Source organism: Petaurus breviceps, unplaced genomic scaffold (genome assembly GCF_028583685.1).
Source record: "Petaurus breviceps papuanus isolate PSGF00001 unplaced genomic scaffold, PetGlider_PUasm1.0 90977, whole genome shotgun sequence".
In the NCBI taxonomy this organism is placed as follows: Eukaryota; Metazoa; Chordata; class Mammalia; order Diprotodontia; family Petauridae; genus Petaurus; species Petaurus breviceps.
In genome coordinates, this window is record NW_027187391.1 from 45,920,005 (window position 1) to 45,942,789 (window position 22,785).

The following is a 22,785-nucleotide window of genomic DNA, read 5'->3' on the forward strand; positions in this document are numbered from 1 at the left end:
AGAAAGGACAGAGGAAGCTAGGTGGCACAATGGTGGCACAACTCTGAATCTGGATTCAGGAAAAGCTTGAGTGCAAATCCTACTTCAGAGACGAACTTTGTGACCTTAGCCAAGTCACTTAACCTCGACCTCAGTTTCCTTATTTGTAAAGTGGGGAATTATAATAGCATCTACCTCCCAGGGTGGTTGTGGGGATAAAAGGAAATGATATCTGTAAAATGTTTTGCAAAACTTAAGGTGCTATATAAATACTAGCTATTATTATTGCTGTTATTATTATTTCATTATTCTTTTATAGGAGAATCAGAAGGTGCAAAACATGGTGAGTATCAAGCAACATCATAGAGTATAAATTTACTATATCTTAGTGGACCGACAACAATGGGCAGAAGGACTAATTACTGATAGATGAATGAATGAATGAAAAAGCATTTATTAAGAGTTTACAGTGTGCTAAGCGCTAAAGATACAAAAAGAAAATCAAACAGTTTTCTCAAGAAGTTTACATTCTAATGGAGGAGAAAACACATATAGAAGTTTTATGTATAAGTCAGATGGAAAGGACCACTGTCCTTGAGATACAGTGACAAAGAGATGGTAATACATCTTCTTCTATGTCATTTCTGCTAATAAAACCCTATCTTTTTCTGCTGTTGAACCATTTCACAGTGTCAAAGACTTTGGTGGTGACAAGTCATAAAGGCATATGTATAATCATGTCATTCATGCCTATTAAGACTACAAAATCTCTCTTGGCAACCCAAATTATTTTCTTAGGGCCTCATCAAGGAACATTTTTTTTTTAATGAAGAATATATAATTATCAAACAAGGTGGATTCTTCCAAGAAGTATGAGTAAAACAATATGCCATCAACTTCAAATGTAGATGAATAATAAAAATGATAACATAAATATGAACTAATAGTCTTACTATAAAAGTAAGTAACCATCTCAGAGATTCTTCCAGATCATGGGTTCATAGATTTAGATATGGAAGAGACCTTAGAGATCATTGAATTCAAACCACTCATTTTGCAGATAGGGAATCAAGGTAGAGAGAGGTTAAGGAATTTGCCCAGCATCTCACAGTCACTAAGTGTCTGAGTCAAGATTCGAACTCAAGTCTTCCTAATGCCAGAGCCACTGTTACACTACCTAATCCTTTCTGGGAATTTTGTTGGCCTTCTCATTTCAGTAACTTAGAAAAAAGGAACTTAGAATATAACCCAGCCTATTGACAGATTTGTCTCTCTGAAGGGTTATTCAGAATGGAGCCACCGTGAATATGGAAGCTGTCTTATACAATTTAAATTTATTTTGAAATGAAATGTTAGGTATGAATATAATGATTTTTAATGGTTATATATGGCATTTTAGCAAAGTGTGTATGTGATTAGTAATTTAGGAATATTTATTTGTAAAGAAACTACTAGAGCAATATTAGGTTTAAGGAAGAAAGGGTTCAAAATTTCACCATCAGCTTCTTTATTAAGAATGCTATATTATAAGCTGACAGATGTCTGTGTGTGTATTTCTTCATCCTGTCCATCTTTCAGGGTAATGGTTTCCAAGATAACCTCTGCCACAGACTTATTATATCCCTGTGAAATGGGTCTGTTGTTTGATGGTTTTTTTAAATTCATGTCTCCAACTTTTCACCCAAGTTCCATTTTCCATTCACATCATAAAATCTACTGTTCTTTCTTCTTGTGCCTCAGACATGGTTCTGCCATTCTGAATTTCTGTTCTTTTATCTGGTTTGCAACTGTGTGAGCACAAGGTCAGTGACTTGTTAAAAAGTTATAAAGCAGTTCAGTGGTAGAGACCTTAAATCTCAAGATCCTTAATCTATTTCCCTATTTGCTGGGTCATTGTATGCCTCGCATGTATTGCTTGATCCCGGTGTGTAATAAATGTGAACAAGGGAACAATCCAATGGTTTCCATGGTTGGAATTTTCTTGCTACCTAAACTGTTCAATGATATATACTCTTCTGAACCCTACCCCTAGTGTTCTAGAAATCACACTCTTAGCTGATAACATGATTTGGTTCTTCCAGAACTGGTTTTAAAAGAAAGGGAAGGTGGGAAAAGGAAAATAGCTTTTTATTCATTGAAATAATTGAATTTAATTTGGAGCAGAAAATGTATGTACGTATACATAGCTCCTTTCTGAAAATTAGAAATCCCGTTGATGTAAATACTATTAGTGATCTTTTCATGTATTCTGTAAAGCAAGTCTAGAATAAATATTAGTAAAATGGCACAGAAATCTAATACAATATTACAAGATAGTAAAAACCCAGATTATATTTGCTTCTATCACCTTCCTGCCTACAATGTATAATGGAGTGTCAGTAAACAATGAATTTCAATGTAATGCTCATCTTATCATTTTCTTTGCATTTCAGAATTCTGATACATTTCCCATTAGTCGCATATTTTCTTTTGCCCTGTAACCTAGCACCCTTTAGCACATACACATGACAGACAGATTAGAAATTAATGGAGGGATTAAATTTCATTTGTTACCAATTTCTTTATAGATAATAGCTTTAAAAAGTGATAGTGTCTATTTATATCTTGTTCATAAATGTACCAGAATACTTCAGAAATTAGGCAATGGTTAGATTTCTAGTTTGTTGAAAGTTCAAACTAAATGAGAATTGTTGGAAAATGTTTTGTTTAAACCCTTTATTTTTAAAAGTTCCTCAAGTGTAATAGTCTCCTGATTTGGTAAATTCCAACGTGTTGAATGTGTGTGACTCTTTAATCATTAAAAATATTAGCGTGTCTGAGGTTCGTTATTCTGAATATGAATTCAAATTTTACAGTATTGGCATTTTAGAAGGTGTTAGGTCTGGGGAATTTTTTCTTTTTCTGTAGAGAGCGGGTGACCCACAGAAAAATAAAATGAGGACTACCAAACCAAAAACTGTTTAGTAGAATTTTTTTTAAAGCAAAATAGAGAACAGTCTACTTAGCAACTTTTAACAGCAGAGAACAAAAAAACTCCTAATAAAGGAAACAAATAATAATTTTCAAATGAACTTCTGTTCTCTATTATTGCCACAAAGGCAGGAGATGAAGAAAAGAGAAAGGAATAGAAGGAGAAAGAATGAGATACAGACTGATAAGTAAAGATGAAAAAACTAAGGGGGCAGTAAAGACAACTCACTACTGTTTACTATTGTTCTTTTTTTTTTTTTTTTGGTAACCTATATGTTACACAGGAGATAAGCATGGCTTGAAGTTTTTATTAAAATGTTTGGAACCATGAATTTATTGAAATCCTCTCTTTCCCCCTCATGTTCAATGGAGATATATGCTGACTTTCCACTCTGAGTAATGGAAAGTGTTTCATCTCATTTTACAAAGCAAAAAGACTGACTTTTATAGAATAGCATCCCTCTTATATGACTTGGAGTACTGGCAAAAACACAAGATTTGAAAACAGAAATTCATATTTGAGTTCCATATCCATCTTCAATGAGTCACTTTGTCTGTCCGAGACTCAATTTTCTCATCTGTTGAAAGGTTATTTGCACCATCTACCTCTCAGGAATTAAAGCACTGTATGAATATAAATTATTAGTATGGTCCTAGCAAAAGTAATACTCATGATACAACTTTGTTATTATAGGCATAGGAAAGATTAACTGAATTTACCACCAGATCTCAACCCTAAATTAAAAGTTCTCCACCCTTTGTAAAAGATTGAACTGAATTATATGCTAAAGCCCAGAATATAAAATTATAGCATCAGAATGCTAGAGCTACAAGTGACTTTAGACATCCTCTCATCTGACCTTCATATTTTGTAACTGAGGAAACAGAGGCTCACAGACATTAAGTGCTTTAGTGATAGGACGTGCTCTTGAATCCAGACTTTTGTGACTCAAAATCTGGTAATCTTTCTGTTTTTCCTGGAAAGGGCTTTTTTTTTTAATGGGAAAGTATTGCTTCCTGGACTAAATCCCTGATAGAAAATCATTTTCTTACTTGCTCCTTCTCTTCAAAGTGGAAATGAATATTTTTTTAAAAATAATTATTGGAGCGGCAAGGTGGTGCAGTGAATAGAGCACCAGCCCTGGAGTCAGGAGGACCTGAGTTCAAATCCAGCCTCAGACACTTAACACTTACTAGCCATGTGACCTTGGGCAAGTCACTTAACCCCAATTGCCCTGCCCTTCCCCCTCCAAAAAGCAAAAAATTTTAAAAATATTATTATTATTATTATTATTATTGAGGGTTCTGGTTGGTTAGGGTTTTAAAGTAAGTTTGTAGTATGGGATTAAACTTCAAATAATAGTTCTTTTTTCAGTTTACTTTATGTTAAGCTGTATGGTTATACCGTTTAAAGATGAAATCAGGTATCCATAGATTACTGGAAAGCACACGATCACCCCTTACATACACCCCCTTTACCATGTCTTAATATAGCAACCAGCCTTGGTGCATTTCTGTGAAATAATGCATTCCTCCTGTGGGACCAGAGGATTTTTTTTTCCATGATTCCCTTGTCTTTTTCTTTTTTGTTGGCACTTGCACAAGGTTTCATAGATTTGGAGATGCAACAGAACTCTTATCTATAAAGAGCTTGGTTCTGAGCACCATGTTGCTCATTTCACCTCAGATTGTCCTGGGTTATCCATTTAAAGGTAATACTTCCCCGGTTCTTAAACTGACATTTACCACATTTCCTTTAGTTTCTACCTTCTCCATTGTTTTAAAAGCAATGTCTGGTTCACTTAAGGTCAAGCCTTGGCATTTTTCCTTTTATCACCTACAAGTGAGAAATAGTTTGTGGTGTTTGTTGCCTAGTCCCATCTTCTTCAAGAACGGAAACAGTTGAGCCATTTAAAAAAAAATTTTAAGCTTTTTCATCTTGGCTTTTGTTGCATTTTCAGGAAAACTGTATCACAGATGATATCGGAATATCGACTTGGAAGGAGCAGATTTTCCTCTCCCATAGTGCCTTGCTAGCAAAAAGCTGCCAAGCTGCAATGGAATTAGCAAAGCATGATACTGAGGTCCAGGATATGGCATTTCAGTATGGAAAGCACATGTCTATGAGTCATAAGGTATTGGCATACCCTTTCTCTTTATCCAGTGTTTAAATAACTAAAATGACATATGGGAAACCTTTTAGTACTTAATGACCTTTTAGGTCTCAAAAATGTTTAGCATGTACTTAAGACTCATCATTATCTGTTATATAATATAGACAGTATAGCATGATAGTATACACTTTTCATAAAAAGTCACCATTTATTTACACTGTATTTGGAATGTCTTTCTTTTCCTATTACCTTAAGTGGCTCCTGACAGAACTACTGGAAATTATGAAATAATGAGTAATACTGCCATTCACAAAATTGGAAGGACATTCACAAGAAGATGGAAGTTTTTGTTATTATTCCTTTATGGATGCTTGAAAATTAGAAATTGAGGGAAGTTAATGAAAGCTTAGAGGTATATTGAGAAAAACGAAAATGCTTTAGTTCTAATCGCTGCTTTTTAATGTGCAAAATAAAGCAACACCCTGAGATTAGCAATTGCAGGGTTCATTTTTTTAAATTTGTAATTTCAAAATATATTTAATAGTATATATCTCACAGATGCTACTCAAGCATTTCACTAGAGAAAATAGTTTTCATGGGGAGGCAGGGTGACTTTTTTCTCTTGCAGTAAAACTAAACAGATTTGAGGAGAATATTTATAAAATATGTAGAATTTTATCAAGAAAGAATGTTTACTAAATCCTTGCTTCTAATTTTAAAAATAAATAAAAGCTAGAGGGGAATCATAAAGGGGAAAAAATAGCTTCAGATGAATTTGAAGGTTGGTGTATTTCAAAACATTCCTCTCTGAAACATTTTCATCTAAAAAGTCCTTTCTTTAGTCATTTTCAGTTACAGTAACGTCTCTTCTCTTGACTAAAATATACTAGTTATAACTGTTTCAGGATCTAACATAACTCTTTTTGTCCATTCTCTCTAGATAAACTCTGACCTCCAGCCTTTTGTTAAAGGGAAGTGTGGTGTCTCCGTAGCATTTAATCTAAATTCAGCTCCTGTAGTCTTACATCAGGAGTTTCTTGGAAGAGAAATGTGGATTAAGCAGATCAGAGAGGTAACCTAAAATTAATTCTATGTAGAGTGATGCTAGTAGTGTTTGACTTATTTCAATATATGTTTCATGATGGCTTAAAACACTGTCATTCCATTGTGTAAGAGCATTGTCAAGGAGCAGGTACAATTTCTTCTTCATAGAAACCTAGATTTTTAATGAATCGAAACATTGTCATTTAAAAGTCAGAAAATTATAATTCTGCATTCTCTTATTATCTAAGTCCCGGAGTACTGCAACACAAGGCTAGTGCCTGTGGTGAATGCTAATTAATTCAGTTTTTTTTTTCCAAAGGCTTTCAAAAATTGTGCTATGGTAATAGCACCACCCTTTAACTGACTGCAATTTCCCATCTGTAGACTCTAGCACAGGCTGCAGAATTCCAGGAGCTCCGTCTGTCAACTCATTGAGTTATTTTAAAACAAACTAGGACCCTGAGTGAGCTCTGAGGCATTCTGAAAGAAAAAGAGATGGAGGTGGAAGGGGGAGGATGGAAATCATAGTATTTTCGAGCTGGAAAGGGCCTTAAATCTCATCCCCTAATGCTCTCACTAACTACTTTGTTGTACCAACAACTGAGGTACACAAGATCTTTTCCCCTTATCTAAGACATCATTACATTCTGTGGCTTAAAATTGTTGAAGGATTCATTATAGCAGCTAAAAAAAATTCAGAAATGTATAGTGTTGCTTGCTCTAATTGTGTTATGTTAATACTACATGCTAATGTTTTTAAATTTTATAGAGCAAGAGCTGACAATATATTTCTAAATGAAAATAAACCCATTTGTCGTTATAAATTATGATAGATCTAGATGTAGAATTATAATATTTCTGTTCTTCTACAATATATGATTTTATTACTGTGAGTATTCCCTGCATAGTGTCCACTTTTGGAGATGATCTTCATAGGATTACAGATTTAGATATGGAAGACACCTTCAAAGCCATCTGGTCCAACTCCTTCATTTTACAGAGAATGAGGGCCACACAGGTTAAATGACTTGGTCATGGGCACATAGGTAGTAACTAGCAGAATGGGGATTTGAACCCAAGTCCTTTGATTCTATATCCAGCGCTCTTTCTTCTGTGCCTTGTTGCTAGGGTCAAAAACATTTTACCCCTTGGTGGTCAGCTTTCTGGTGGTGAGCTCCTCTCAATTTAAATAAGCTGATCCTTGGATGATGGTCTGTTTTCAAGATTGGTAGAACCTACCAAAGCTTTCAATATGCTGTCAAAGACTTTATGATTTTATAAAATGAAGTGTTTTTACTGAGAGATAGTTTAACCAGGGCTGTTCAACGGTGTTATAAAATAGACCCTGCACAAATTCCAAACGAAAGACATTTTCCCCAAGGACAGCGAGGTGCTCCAAATTCTCTTGTTCTCAGATGACATTGCACTACTTACATCAAGTCTCAAGACTCCTTGTTGAAATTTATAGTAAAGCAGCAGATCTGTCAAGCCATATTTACTTTTAAAAAAGTAGGAATGTAGATGAAAAATGCATTACTTAGATCATGATGTGTATCTGGACAGTCATCTCATTAAACATTTTCCCTTTGATATGTTAGGATTGTGGATCATTGAATGACACAGTCTCAAAAGAATTCAAATTGCAGATAATCCAAACATGATGACATTTGCATTCAGGACATCTAGACTGTGCTCTATTGCCAAGGAGAACTTGTATATAAGACGTGATGTAAAAGCATGGGTCATAGCTTCTGACAGGGTGGAAAGAGGGCTAGATTTAGAGTCAGAGGATCTGAGCTCATATTGACTCCAATGCTGACTGACTGTGTGCCCTTGAGGACGTTGCTTACATTTAACCTCAGTTTCCTCACATGTAAAATGAAGAATCTGACTGGGTTGCTTCAAATATCCTGTCCAGCTTCAAATCCATGCTTTAATCATAGAGACCTTAAAAGTAATCTAGTACATTACCCTCATTTTATTGAAGAAGAAACTGAGGTCTGCCGTGCTGGGAATGCTCTTCCTCCTCAACTGCCTGTTGACTTCCCTGGCTTCCTTTAAGTCCCACCTAAAATTCTGTCTTTTACAGGAAGCTTTTCCCAGCCCCTGTTCATTCTAGTGCCTTCCCTCTATTAATTATTTCCTATTTCTCCTGTGTATAGCTTGCTTTGTGTATTTGTTTGCATGTTGTCTCCGCCCTTAGATTGTAAGCTCTTTGAGGTCAGGGACTGTCTGTTTTTTGTTGTTGTTGCTTTTTGGAGGGGGAAGGCAGGGCAATTTGGGTTAAGTGACTTGCCCAAGGTCACACAGTAAGTGTTAAGTGTCCGAGACTGGATTTGAACTCAGGTCCTCCTGACTCCAGGACGAGTGCTCTATTTACTGCACCACCTAGCCACCCCAGGGACTGTCTTTTGCTCTTTTCATAGCCCCAGGACTTAGCACGGTACCTGGGTAGCACTTCCTTAATAAATATTCATTAAGTAACCTGCCCAAGAACATAAGCATAAAACAAAAGGAGCAGAGCCAGTGTTTCCAATGCAAGTACTCTGATTCCAGAGAGTCTTTCCACTACATCATACTGACTCCACATCAAAGAAATGTATAAATGGATTATATAATAAAAATGAGACTAAGTAGATAAATAGTCTTGATATGTTATGTTTGTACCTGTGATACTAAAAAACCAAAGGGGTGTCTGCTGCATTGGGTAGATCATCTATAGGGAACAAGAATCCCACTGGGTGAGATAGTGTGATCATTGAAGTACGGAGTATCCGTACAGATGAAATTACAGATCTATCAAAATGCCAAAGTAAAAAAAAATACATTGTAAAGGTCCTTTTTGAGGAGGGTTAATAATAGGGCTACCTTTTATCCTTGAGAGTATAGATTTTTACTTTCTTGTATTTGTAGCTCAGGCACCTGGCATATTCTTCCCTCAATACTATCTTACTTCATGAATTCATCATCTCCTGTGGGTTCAGTTATCATCTCCATGCAAATGAATCCTGGATCTGTGTATATCCAGCCATAATCTCTCTCCTGAACACAACTCCTGTATCACCAGCTGCCTTTTGCACACCTTGAACTGGATGTCCTATGGACATCTCAAATTTAATATGCCCCAAGCATATGGGGCATATCTTTTTCCCAAATCCTTCCTCTTCCCAACTTTCCTATTAGTCTCCAGGGCAACACCATATCTCCCAGTCACCCAGGCTTGCAATTTCAGTGTTGTCCTCACCTCTTTACTCAGACTCACCCCCATGTATCTGGTCTCTTGCCAAGTCTTATCTTTTCTCATCTCCATCATCACTCTAGTATTTAGCTTTCTCTCCACTCACATAGTCACTATCCTAATACAGGTCTTAAGGAAATCTCACCTTGACTCTTACAATGATCTTCCTCCTTGCCTCAAGTTTCTCCCTACTTCATTCAGTCCATCCTCCATTCTACTACCAAAGTGATTCCCCAAAGCTCAGGTCTGGCATATCACCCCTTGTTCAGTAAGTCTCAGCAACACCAAATTGCCTACGGCACCAAGTATTAAATACTCTGTTTGGCATTTAAAGCCCTTCACAATCTGATCTCTTCCTGTCTTTTAAGGCTTCTTATATTTTCCTCCATTCTACAGTCCCATTACCCTGACCTACTTGTTTCTCACACTCAACACTCCATCTTCTTATTACAAGTATTTTCTGGGGCAGCTAGGTGGCACAGTGAATAGAGTACCAGCCCTGGAGTCAGGAGGACCTGAGTTAAAATCCAGCCTCAGAAACTTAACACTTACTAGCTGTGTGACCTTGAGCAAGTTACTTAACCCCAATTGCCCAGCCCTTCCCCCCTCCAAAAAGCAAAAAAATAAATAAAATAAAATAAACAAGCATTTGCTATCCTCCATGCCTGGAATGCCCTCTCTCCTTACTTCCACCTCCTGGCTTCCCTCATAACTCAGATCAAACCCCATCTTCTGCAGGAGGCCTCTCAGTACCCTACCCCTCAGGTCCCTAGCTAATGCCTTGTCTCTGAGATTACAGTCCATAAATCTTCTATGTATGTACTTATTTACATTTTGCCGCCATCATTTTTTTTTTTGTGAGTTTCTTGAGGGTAGACTATGTTTTTGCCTTTATATCTTTAGTGGTTAGCATGTGCCTGCCACATAGTATACTGTTACTACATGCTTGCGGATTGATTGACTTAATAAACAAATTCTTGCTGGTTAATTGTTGTAAAAGAAAAAATAGAAAACTTTAGCATAAGAATATATACCTTGCTTATGTAGATTTCAGCCAATCCAACATTTTTGGTCGCGATCTGCAGAAATTTCTTCTTGGATCTCGCCATTCTTGATCCAGTTGTCTTTTTCTATTTCCCTTTGGGGTTCACGCTATAGCAACAGAAAGATTAGTGACTATATCAGTAAAGAAGAACTCATGTATTCATGGTGTCTCACTATGCCGTCTGAGAAGCCAGAGAGAAATTTTTATCCCCTGGTACTTTTAGTATTGAGCATGTCTGCATTCCACCCTTACCTCCTACACTACCTCAGAACAACAATAACAAACACAAGATTATAGCTACCCTATTTTACATAATGCTTTGAGAAGTAGACATCGAAAAATAATCAGGTATCAGGATAGCCTTCAAGTTGTGTGTGTGTGTGTGTGTGTGTGTGTTCATTCACTCATTCATTTATTTATTTCCTACTAACACTGTTCTTTCTGTGATAGTATTGAGTACAGGGCTGTAATAATTTAATTTTAAATGACAGCCTACAGCCATAAGGGAAAATACATGTATAAATATAGATATATTTGTAACAACACAGGTAGACAATGAGTAATTCACCCTTTGGGAGGTGAAGTCATTAGCTACTTATCTTTTTGACTCCCAATAAAAGAAAATACGCATCTTCAGAGAATTGCAGGACTCTGTCTCTCTCAGGGAGTACAGGTGCTACTTGCTACAGGTCAGCATCCTGGATTTTTAATGATCTCTCTAGTTATCTGATTCCATTGCAAGCCGCTGCAGAAATAAAAATTGTGATTGTGTTCTTAGCTATTCCTAAAAGTACTGAAATGTTATATGGGTTTGTGACATTCTGACACCATTATAACTAATCATAAATTTACTAAGTCTGTTACCTCTTACAAATTTTTACATACAACTTGCTTGTTACCAGACATTCCAGTCTTGCTTCTTGTTCAAAAATCTATAATAAAATGTTCTTGATTGTGCTTGTGAGTTAAGTGTTTGAGGGCAGTGTGAATGAACAAGAAAATAACAATTCCAGTTTCTTTTTATGAAATGTACACATAGAAAAGAAGTCACCTATTCCGGGAGTCTTCATATACACTATTCTCCATTCTGATGACTATTCTAATTCTATATGCTTCAGATGATAATTCCCTTCCTCTCCAAATTATAATCAATATTGATAGTGTAAACATTTGAATCTTGGGCTTGTTGAACTAAAAGGTGCCTCAGCAGTCATCTCATCCAACCCATCCCTGAAGCATGAATACCTTTTACAGAATCCAACTTCAAATACTGATTGTTAGGGAGGTTTGGTTTGGTTTAGTTTTTCTATTAACGCAGTTCTTCCTATGATTTCTTCCTATTGCTCATTGTTCACCTCTCTGTCACTAAGGAAAACAATTTAATCCCTTTTGTACATTATGGCCCTTGATATATTTCAGGATATTCTTAAAACCATGTATCCATGTCCTATGCCCCTTATTTAGCTGTCCTCCATGCCTGGAATTCTTGTCTCCTCCACCAGGATTCCCTGGCTTTTCTTTCAAGTCTCAACTTAAGTCTTACCTTCAGCAACAAACCTTTCCTAGTCCCCCTTAATGCTGGGGCTTCCCTGAGGTTAGTTACCTTCCATTCATACTATGTATTTTAATTGTAAATTGTTTTCCTGTTGTCTCCCCCATTAGATTGTAAGCTCCTGTAAGGTAGGAACTATTTTAGCCTTTCTTTTTATTCCCAACAGTTAGCACAATATATGGGACATTATTGTTGTTCAGTTCATGTCTGATTCTTCATGACCCATGAACCATAGCATACCAGACCCTTCTGTCCTCCACTGTCTCTCAAAGTCTGTCCAAGTTCGTGTTCATTGTTTCCATGTTACTTTCTATTCATCTCATCCTCTGCCATCCCCTTTTTCTTTTGCCTTCTGTCTTTCCCAATTTCTGGGTCTTTTCCAGTGAGTCATGTCTTCTTATTATGTGGACAAAGTAAGCTTCAGCTTCATATTTGACCTTCCAGTGAATAGCCTGAATTAAGTATTGATTGATTTGATCTCCTTCTGTACAAGGGACTCTCGAAAGTCTTCCCCAACACCACAGTTCGAAAGCATTAATTCTGCAGCACTTCAACTTTCTTTATAATCCAGCTCAATAAATGTTTGTTGACTCCCCTGGTTTGTTGATATCTTCAGTAAACTGTGGCTCCCCAAACTTAACATATGACCTGACTATTGCAAGATTCAATTCCATTCAATTCAATAAGTATTTTTATTAAGCACCTGTTATGTAGTGACCTGTGCTAGGCACTGGGGATATAAAGACAGAATTGAACTAGTCCCCACCCTCAAGGAGCTTATATTCTATCAGAGGGATACAACATGTACACAGAAAAACGCATGCAAAATAAATACAAATTAATTTGGAGGAAGGGCACTAACAGTAGACTCGGGAGAGGCCTGCTGTAGGTAGTAACAGTTAAACTGACCCTTGAAGAGAACTAGGGAAACCAAAAGTTGGAGGTGAGGGGGGGGGGGAAAGCATTCCAGCATTCCATGCTTAAGGTTAGAATCTTGTGACAAGGTAAGGAGGCAGGAGGTGTGGGATGTTGTATGCCAGGAACCTTAGGCCAGTATGGACAGACTAAAGCTTGCCTGAAAGAGTGAGTCTGAACAGATTGGCTGCAGACAGATTGAGGAGGAATTTAAATGCCAAAACAGAGAAATTTATCATTATTTTTCCTGGAAATAATAAGAAGTCACTGAAGGTTTGTGGACAGCTGAGTTACGACCAGTCCTGTGCTTTAGAGATAGCAGTCTGGCAGCCTTCCGGACTAAGGCTTAGAAGCTAGAGGCAGGTAAGCCAATTAGGTTAGTATAATAGCACAGGTGAGAGATGACAAGGGTGGCTGTGGCCTGGAGAGAAGGGGATTTATTGGAGGGATGTTGTGAAGGTAGAATCATTAAGACTAAAAAAATCAAGAATCAATCAATAAACATTTTTTTTAAGTACTGACTGCACCCAGCCATTGTGCTCGGCATACAGACAAAAAAGAAATGGTAGCCGCCCTCAAGCTTGCTTCTATCAAAGAAAACATGTATACAATTAGTGTAGGCACAGCAAGGGGGAACAGGAAAAGTCTCATGTAGGAGGTAGCAGTTTTGAAGGAAACTAGGGATTCTAACAGGAAGAGGTAAGGAAGATTGCATTCCAGGCACAGAAATAGGAGATGGAACATCTTGTGTAAAAATAGCAAGAATCCCAGTTTGGCTGCACTAGAGAGTAATGGATAAAGCAGAATAATGTATAATAAGCCTAGAAATATAAGTTGGAGTCAAATTGTGAGGGACTTTAAATACAAAACCAAGGAATTTATATCTGCTCCTAGAAGTAACGGGGAGTCATTGGTGTTTATTGATCAAGGAAAGTGACATATAGTCAAACCTTTGCTTAAGGAATATTACTTTGTAACAACAGTATTGTAAGATGATCAGCTATGAATGACTTAGCTATTCTCAGCAATACAACAATCCAAAACAGCTCTGAAGGACTTATGATGAAAAATGCTATCCATCTCAGGAGAAAGAACTGATGGAGTCTGAATGCAGATTGAAGCATTCTTTTCTTTTGTTTACTTTATTTTTCTTGAATTTTTTTTTGTCTTTGTTTTCTTTCACCACATGAGTATTATGGATATGTTTTGCATGACTATACATGTATAAACAATATAGAATTGCTTGCCTTTTCAGTGATGGGGGGGGAGAGAAAGGGAGAGAATTTGGTAACTGAAAGTTTTTTTAAATGAATTTTGAAATTGTTTTTACATGTTAACTGGGGAGAAATTAAATATCCTAAAAAAGAGAGAGAGAGAACTTTATGGGGAGGGGGGAAGAAGTATCACTTTGACAGTTGTGTGGAGAATGGATTGGAGAAGGGAGAATCTTGAGTTAGGGAGACCAATTAGGAGACTATGACATTAGTCCATCACAGGACTTAAAGGTGCCTTCTATCACACAACTCTTTCAGAAGTGGACATTTGGATAGTAGGGAGTGTTAGAATAGTTTGTCATAAAGTACGATCCAGTGCTGGTTCTTAGTAAATGCTGCTCTCTTTCCTAAGTATTCATGAACCATCTCTTTACTAGAATTTTGCCAGGAACTGTCTTCACATTTCCACTTCCATTATGTGAGGCATCCACCATCTTCCCTTGTCTTTTTTTTTTTTTTATAAGCAATCAGGGTTAAGTAACTTGCTCAAGGTTACACGGCCAGGTGTTTCTGGGTGGGTGCTAAGTGTCTGAGCCCGGGATTCGATCTCCAGGTCTTCTTAACACTGGAGCCAGTGCTCTTACTCACTGTGCTACCTGGCCGCCCCTCATCTTCCCTTGTCTGAAAATTGGCAGACTTGCTCATCTCTAATCCATTAGCACCTCTTCCATTCTCCATAGTTCCTCATAGGTCACTGTGTTTCATTAGTGACAACAGAAGTTACCTTGAGTTGGATTGTATGCAGATCAGGTAACTTGAATTCTTTAAGGATAGGTAGATGTTCTCTTTATAATCTCCTCACTTTATCCTTGGTTTCAAGTCCCTGCAAATCAGGGATGTGTTCTGTCCTGTGCAGTTTGCATATCATTCTTCCTGGTGTAAAAAAGAAAAGAAAAAAAATTGTAAATAGAGTTGTTTTGCCTTCTTCCTGTTCTCATTTTTTGCTATCATTTCAGTCTTACTTATTTTAACTTAAAGAGCATTACCTTCACACACACACAAGTATAATGATACCATACATAAGGTCTTGGGAAAAAATCATTTTTGGATAATTTTCTTTATCAATTGCTTGAATTTGCAGTTTGGGGTCATATAGCATGCCTCTGCTTGAGAAGATTCAGCAGCAACCTGTAAGATTAAATCCCAACATCCCTTACATTTAAAGCATTTTACAAAATAAATTTGAGACTTATTAAACTATTACTCTCCTTTATGTATTCTTCAGTCACATTGGCTTACTTGCTTCAAACAGGGCTTCCTGTTTCTTGTCTCCATGCCTTTGCACACGTTTTCTGCCCATGCTTGGAATATGCTTCTCCTTCACCTCTGACTCTTGGAATCCCTGCCTCCTTCAGAGCTCAGCTCAAGAGCTATCTTCTACTTGAGGCCATTTTTGATCCCTCCAGCAGCTAGATCATCTACCAAAAGTTCCCTTCTTTTTTTTTTTTTAATAAATCTTAATAATAGCTAGCATTACATATTTCTTTAAGGTTTACAAGGCACTTTACAGACATTTCTTTTTATCCTCACAACAACCCTGGGAGGTAGTATTATTATTATTATCCCTATTTTACAGATAAGAAAACTGAGACTGAGAGAGGTTGTGACTTGCCCAGAATCACACAGCTAGAAGGTATCTGAGACTACATCATTATTTCTGCATATACAGGCAATCTTCAGCTTTCACAGGAGAAACATTCCTAGAAAACAGAGCAAAAATAAAAAACACAAATGTTGATACATTGAACTTACAGGAAATAAAGGGTTAGCTTCCTATGACCATAAAAACTATAATCTTTCACTGGAAATTGCTGAAAATACACTTCCCTGCATACAATTCTTTATGACAAAACATTAATGTTGATAATATGTACTTTTCCCAACACTGTAACTATGAAATAACCCTTAAAATGCAGTACACAAAATAAAATTGGTAACATGCAAAACATTTTTTCTCACAAATAATTCCCTAGAATTCTGTGACCTTTTGTGCTGTCATCTCAATAAAAAAAAAAATTATTTCAGACAGTGCTGTATTTATTTTGCATAACACATGAAATCTACATTACATAAATACTGTACAGTAGATTAAGTTCTCAAAATGAAAACATTTTTTAACCTGAATCTTATCTTCTACTGTGGCATTGAACTGTATACTATACAGCTGTAAACCTCTCTAACTTGGCCACCACCTGAAAACCAAGGGAGAGGTTCCTGGGACTTTAGTCACTGCAGTCAGAAGATGCTAAGACTGGCAAGGTCTTGACATCACCTTCAGCACTCTGTCCTTCATGACTGGTGTATAGTATTGGAGAGTGTGAAGCTTGAAATAATCCATCAGCAACGTCTGCTTTGTGCACCATTAGGATACAACCGCTCCACAAGCTTGTGCGCATCATTTTTTTCTCTACTGCTAATGGCCACAAATGTGCATGGCTGCCAATGCAGAAGTGAAAATGAGGTTACTAGTAAAATCATACAAATGCTTGAAATTCTGAATGTTGAAGATTGACTCTACCTAGTTTCCTTTATGGAATCTAAGCCCCTTGAAGACAGCAAATGCTTGGAGTGTTGTATTTCTAAGAATAGCCAAGTCATTCACAGCTGATCATTTTACAGTATTGATTTTACTTTGTACATAGTACATTTCACTTTGCACCAACCCAAGGAACATAGCTTTAAAAGAGAAAGTGCCTACCCTTTCTGCTTACCTTTTCTCTGGGGTTTGGCCTTTTTGATGTTCTTCTATCCCTTACCACTTCCTTATACTCAACCTCAACTAAAAGCCTTTGCTTACACAATCACAGAATAACAGATTAAGAGCTAGAGGAGACATCAGAAATCATCATGTCCAGTGCTACCATTTGATAGAGGAAACTGAGGCCCAAAGAGGTTAAATGATTTACCTAGAGTCATGAAGCTAGTAACCTTCTGAGGTGTGATTTGAACCCTCATCTTTCTGATTCCAAGGCCAGTGCTCTATCAGTTACACCACACCGCCTCTCTTCTTTGTTATATCTTTATAAAAAATTTTAGTTCATCTAAGAGTTCCCTGTGCAGCTACATCAGTCTCTTTGAAGATAGTCCACTTTTACTTTTTGGCAGAATAATTTGCCACTATGATACATATCTTCTTCATGTGGCCAATCATGGATTCATTAGCTATCAAAGAGCCCCAGTCTAATGGGGGAGACGATATGCAAATAACTATGTACAAACATACTATATACAGGATAAGTTGAAGATAATAAACAGAGGGACGATAGTAGAATTAAGAGGGACCAGGAAAGGCCTCCTTGAGAAAGTAGGATTTTAGCTGGGACTTAAAGAGAAGGGAAATAAAGCCAGGAGGCAGAGATGAGGAGAAAGAAAGAATTCTAGGCATGGGGGATCGCCAGTGAAAATGCCCAGCGTTGGGAGATGGAATGTCTTTTTTTGAGAAACATCAAGGAAGCCAGTGTCACTGGATTGAAGATTATGGGGTAGAGTATAAGATGTAAGACTGGAAAAGGGGGAGATTGGAGGTTATAAAGAGATTTGAACACCAAACACAGGATTTCATATATGGAGTGATAGTGAGCCACAGGAGTTTGTTGAGCCAGGGTAATGACGTGGTCAGACCCATGCTTTAGGACAGTGCTTCTTAAACTGTGAGTTTTGAAATTTGGCAATAGTAAAATGTTTCTGAACACTTAATGGCCAAAAATTAATTGAAAAATCAAACACATAATGAATCTGAGGTGTTTCTGGCAACACTTTCCTGTTTTGCGTCTGGTAACTTCACTGCAGCCTTGGTTCTGAACACACAGCATGCACACTTTGCACTACACATGCCCTCAGGCCACACAATGGCAATGAACACTGCCAAAATGGGGAAAAGGGGTTGTGAGTAGAAAAAGTTTAACAAGCACTGCTTTAGGAGATCACTTTGATGATGGAGTGGAGAAAGACTTGTGGCAGGCAGAACAACTTCCAGGCTATTGCAGTAATTCAGGTGTGAGGGGATGAGAGCCTGTGTCAGGTAAAATTTACAAATCTTGGTAACAGATTGGATGTGGGGCTTAGAGGGTGGAAAAGAGTGAGGAGGTGAGGATCACACCAATTTTGTGAGCCTAGGATGCTTGGAAGGATAAGGATGGTGTCCTGAGTTTGAGTCTCTTCTCTGTCACTATCTCTGTGATCTTGGGTAAATCAACTAACTTTTGGAGTTTCCTCAAAATAAAAATTATGAAAAATGACTCTGAGTCATCCTCCCACCCCCTCCTCCCAAATTCAAGCTTTATTTTATACCTGTGCTCCTTTAGCAAGCTTTTTGGCTTGGTTCTGCTACCAGTCTGGCCTTCTGTTCTGGGCCTTTTGGAGATCCGGGTAGATTCTGTCCTTGCTAAAGCTTTGTCTTCTTTGTTTTACTTCTCTCTAGATTCTAGGAATATGAGTAGTAGGAAAGATGGGCTTGAAAATGTAAAAGAAAAATTTTGGTTAGAAAGATGCTTGCTACGTATAGACCAGAAGACCTTTAACAGGGCCTCTTTGGCTTAGAAATCTCTTCCACCTGTCCCCTGCTGACCCTTTCACTGAGCCTAAGGAGAAGTGAATGCTGAAAATTTAACCATAAGGCAATGAGCCAGTTTCAAAAAATTGATTAGCTTCCCTTGGGGAAGGATAGGTTAAAACCACTTAATCAGCATTATAGTAGAACAGGCCTGTTCCAGCTTTGTGCTGTTTGGCCCTGGCCTTCCCTGGGCTCTTATTGGTTGTCAGAAGTGGAAGAGGAGGCTTACAAGCCCTTCAGGAGAGGAGCATTCCTTTATATTCTGGTAATCTCTGTACTAGATACCTGATCACATCAGCAGTGGGTAATGACATAAGCCTCCAAACCAAAACACAGCTGGCTGCTCTAATTTTAGTCCTACCAGGCTTAGCTGTTGCCTTTTAATAGGACTTTGACCTACGAATTTTACCCCATATAGGAGTTCTACAGGAAAGCCTTTCCTGGATGCATTTGGCATTTCCTTCCCTTTTAGACACCTCCATACAGTCTCTTAAAGTACCGAAATTCTTCCTTTAAAAAAAAAATCTTTCAACACCATTGCTGATGCACAGATTGTTCATTATAGCTAAGACTTATTTTACCTAAAAGAAATTTTTGCCAATGTGTAGGAAGAAAACCCATAAGAAAAGTTATTACATGAGAAAACTCTGAAATGAAGATCTTTGGGGTGGGGGGGGAATATATATATATATTATGTGTATATTATATATATACACATATATATGTCACTTTTATTCAGGAATCTGGCTGTCAGATTAGCTAGAAGGTTAACATAGCTACAGATGATCAATTTCTCAGCTCACTTTATATTATGGAATATTGCTTTCCTGCTTTTAGAACAAGCCTTCACCAGTCTAGATAACAACAGTTGGAAATTGGAGACAGTTCATTTATGCTATCCAATTCCTCTTTGTTACCAGACATAAAAAAGCATTTGTCTTTTAAGGTAAAAGACCACATTGTATGTCCATTACTTACCAAAATGGGATCTCCTTTTGGTCTATAGAGACTAGGTATATAAACCTTTGGAATTAATCCCTTTATACATCTTCTCAGTCAAAAGCACCAGCTTTTTTCTCTGTTTGTACAGAATATTATTTTACAGTGCTGACTGAAGCTATTTGAGAGCAGTCTGCAGAGTTATGAACACTAGTATGCTATCTTGTCGACTTTCACATTTTTCAAGATAATGCGGGGTTCCAACCACACATTCTCTGTGAACCGCTGCAGATTGATAAAAAATTACTTGTGTTTCCCATGACCTCGGGTTGGCAAGAGGCATTCCAGCAAGGGCCCAAAAGATGACTGAGCCCCTTTAAAAGACCCTTGTAATGAAGCCTCCAGGGAGTCTCTGTGTGGAGTGAAATTTAAAGTTGCTTCTGTAGATGCACAGTGTAGTATGAAGCAGTTTAAGATTGCTGTCTGTTTAAATGCCCTCCTGTTTTGCATTTATTTAATATCGCCCTATTTTGAGCCCCAGTGAGAAAGTTATTTTTAATAATATCTTCTTTTTCTAGAAATACATGATGTCTGGCAGTTGTCATGAAAAGGAGAAAAATAGAGCATTTCATCCTCTTTAAAGTTTAGAGAGCTTATTTAGTCATTCTCCTTTGGTCACGAAAATAACCCTGATCTACATAGAATTCTAGAGCTTAAAGAGACTTCAGAGAGCACATAAATGAACCCCTTAATTTTACAAGTGAGGCAACTGAGGTCCAGCTAGAAAAAAATTAGCTTTCTTTTGTTTAAAAAAAAAAGTATTTATTATTAAGCATTTATTTTTTTCTCCCACCCCAGGGGGGGTGGGGAGGATGCAAAACCATAGTAATAAATAAGCATAATTGAGCAAAACAAATTCACACATTGACAAGGTTCAAAAATGTATGTCTTATTCTGCATATTAATTCATCACCTCTGTGTTATGAGGTGGGCAGCATTCTTCATTGCATTATTAATCTGGGCTCCTGTTTGACCATTACATTGATTAAAATTTTTAAATCTTAAGAGTTTTCATTTTTATAATATTGATTTTATGGTATAATTATTCTACTGGTTCTACTATTCCAAATTAGTTCACACAAGTCTTCCCAGGTGAAGCAACTTTCCCAAGATCAGAAGTTAATAATGGCAGAAACAAATGGAAAGCCAAGTGTCCTAAGTACTGGTTTGGGATTCTTTCTGCTTTATTACATTGCTTTCTCGAGAAAATATTCAAGATCTAAAATTAGTAATAACAATAAATAAGTGTTAAACACTTACTATGTATGAGACATTCTGCTAGGCACTGGGAATACAAGTGCAAAGAATACAACAATCCCTGCTCAAAAGGACTTTACATTTTAATGGGGAAGACAAATGTTTGTATAAATGCAGTGAGACCATTTAAGAAAAAAATTAGAAAAGAAATGACAGCTATAGAAAAAGAATTGAAAAGGAAATTAACATCTTCTCCCAAGAGATATAAAATTTTGTCCAAGCAACAAACTCCCTTAAAATTAGAATGGATCAGATAGAAGCCAGTGATTCCATGAAGCATCAAGAAATATTAAAACAAAGTCAAAAGGCTTAAAAAATAGAAGGAAAAATAAGGTATCTCACAGCAAAAATAACTGACCTAGAAAACAGATAGAAGAGGAAAAAATTAAGAATCATTGAACTATCTGAAATCCATGACCAAAAACAAAAAAAAAGCCTAGACATCCTATTTCAAGAACTCTTAAGTGAAAGTAGTTTAGCTATTACCTTCACTCTCTATTCTCTATTTAGTTCTTAATCTATTATATTATTAGTATGTAGAAAATAAATCATTCTTTAAAGTAGGAAAAAAAAAGTGAGTTTCTAACCCACAAATGCATTTGGAGATATGTGAGTTCTATCTTTAAAAAAAAAAAACATGGAAAAATCATCTAAACTTATCCTCTCTCACTTGCCCAGCAAAAAGTAAAAGTTACCTCTTTTATAAGAATATGTTAGAAGATAGAGTAACCTCTACCAGAGTTCTCCTTTCATACCTCATCATGATATAGGACAAACTCTGGGTTCTTAAAGGTAATGCCATTGGAGTATCAGGTCTTCTCAAGATGGAAAATATATACAAGGACTATCATGTGAGGACTGACCCTTGGTAAATTCAGAGAGAGTCATCACCAGATTGGCCAAGAGGTGGTGAATTTTTCAATTACAGGAACTTTCATAATCTGTAGTAGTAGAGCGAGTACCCACACTGACAAGAATAGAAAATCTTTAAAGTGTCCAAGTTAATTTAATAGAAGAAATGATGTCACTTTTCAGTGTTATCTGTCTTCATTTGAGTCTTATTCCAATTTACTTTCTGCCCATCAGTTGTAAAAAACTTGCTGTGAAAACAATTTTCATATCAGATATTCCATTGTCAAGTGAGTAGATATCAACTGGCACCAGTTTTTAATGCTGCTAAAATCTTGAGAAGCATTTAGATTAATTATACTCTTTCATATTTTTCCCCAAGTTGTGATAAAATTAGCAGTTTATGTTTCAAAATTTACTAATGTTTTTCACTGTTTTCTTAGTAAAAACTGCAAATTGTTTTTAGGATCTGTTGTTTTATGACTCATGAAACTTTTTAATAGCCCCATGGGGTAAATGTCTATACAGAATCAAAGTCTTAATTGTAGTGAGGAAAGTAAAGAATCTCTTTCAGGTGAGATTCAGCCAACAGTAAAAGACACCTTTGCATGGTTAGAGTCAGTTTAAATTAAGATGTTGATGATAACCAGTATTGTCCTGGCCATACCAAAGCATTTACTTTCATTCTCTGCTTTTAGGACTTTCAAAAGGTAATTGTGAATTGATGGAAATATATTATCATTAGTTATTTTTGTAGTGGTATTTCATAAAACAAAGTATTAAAGAAAGGGTGAAGGAAAGAGCTTAGAATATATCTTAGAATGCTAATGCTTAATCCGGCCTCAGACACTTAACACTTACTAGCCTTGTGACCTTGGGCGAGTCACTTAACCCCAGTTGCCCTCCAAAAAGCAAAAAAAAAAAGAATGCCAATGGTTGAGGTTTGCAAATAACTTATAGATGACTAAACTAAAACACTTCAGACTTCATAATTGAA

General features: G+C 36.8%; 1 protein-coding gene across 1 annotated transcript in view; it reads left to right on the forward strand.

The window, feature by feature from the left end:
* Positions 1-22,785, forward strand: part of PDSS2 (decaprenyl diphosphate synthase subunit 2) — a 302,945-nt gene that overhangs the window by 232,262 nt on the left and 47,898 nt on the right. Inside the window, 3 exon segments of the mRNA XM_069077111.1 lie at positions 4,074-4,095; positions 4,911-5,084; positions 6,004-6,135. Of these exon segments, the coding sequence (XP_068933212.1) occupies positions 4,074-4,095; positions 4,911-5,084; positions 6,004-6,135 (328 nt within the window).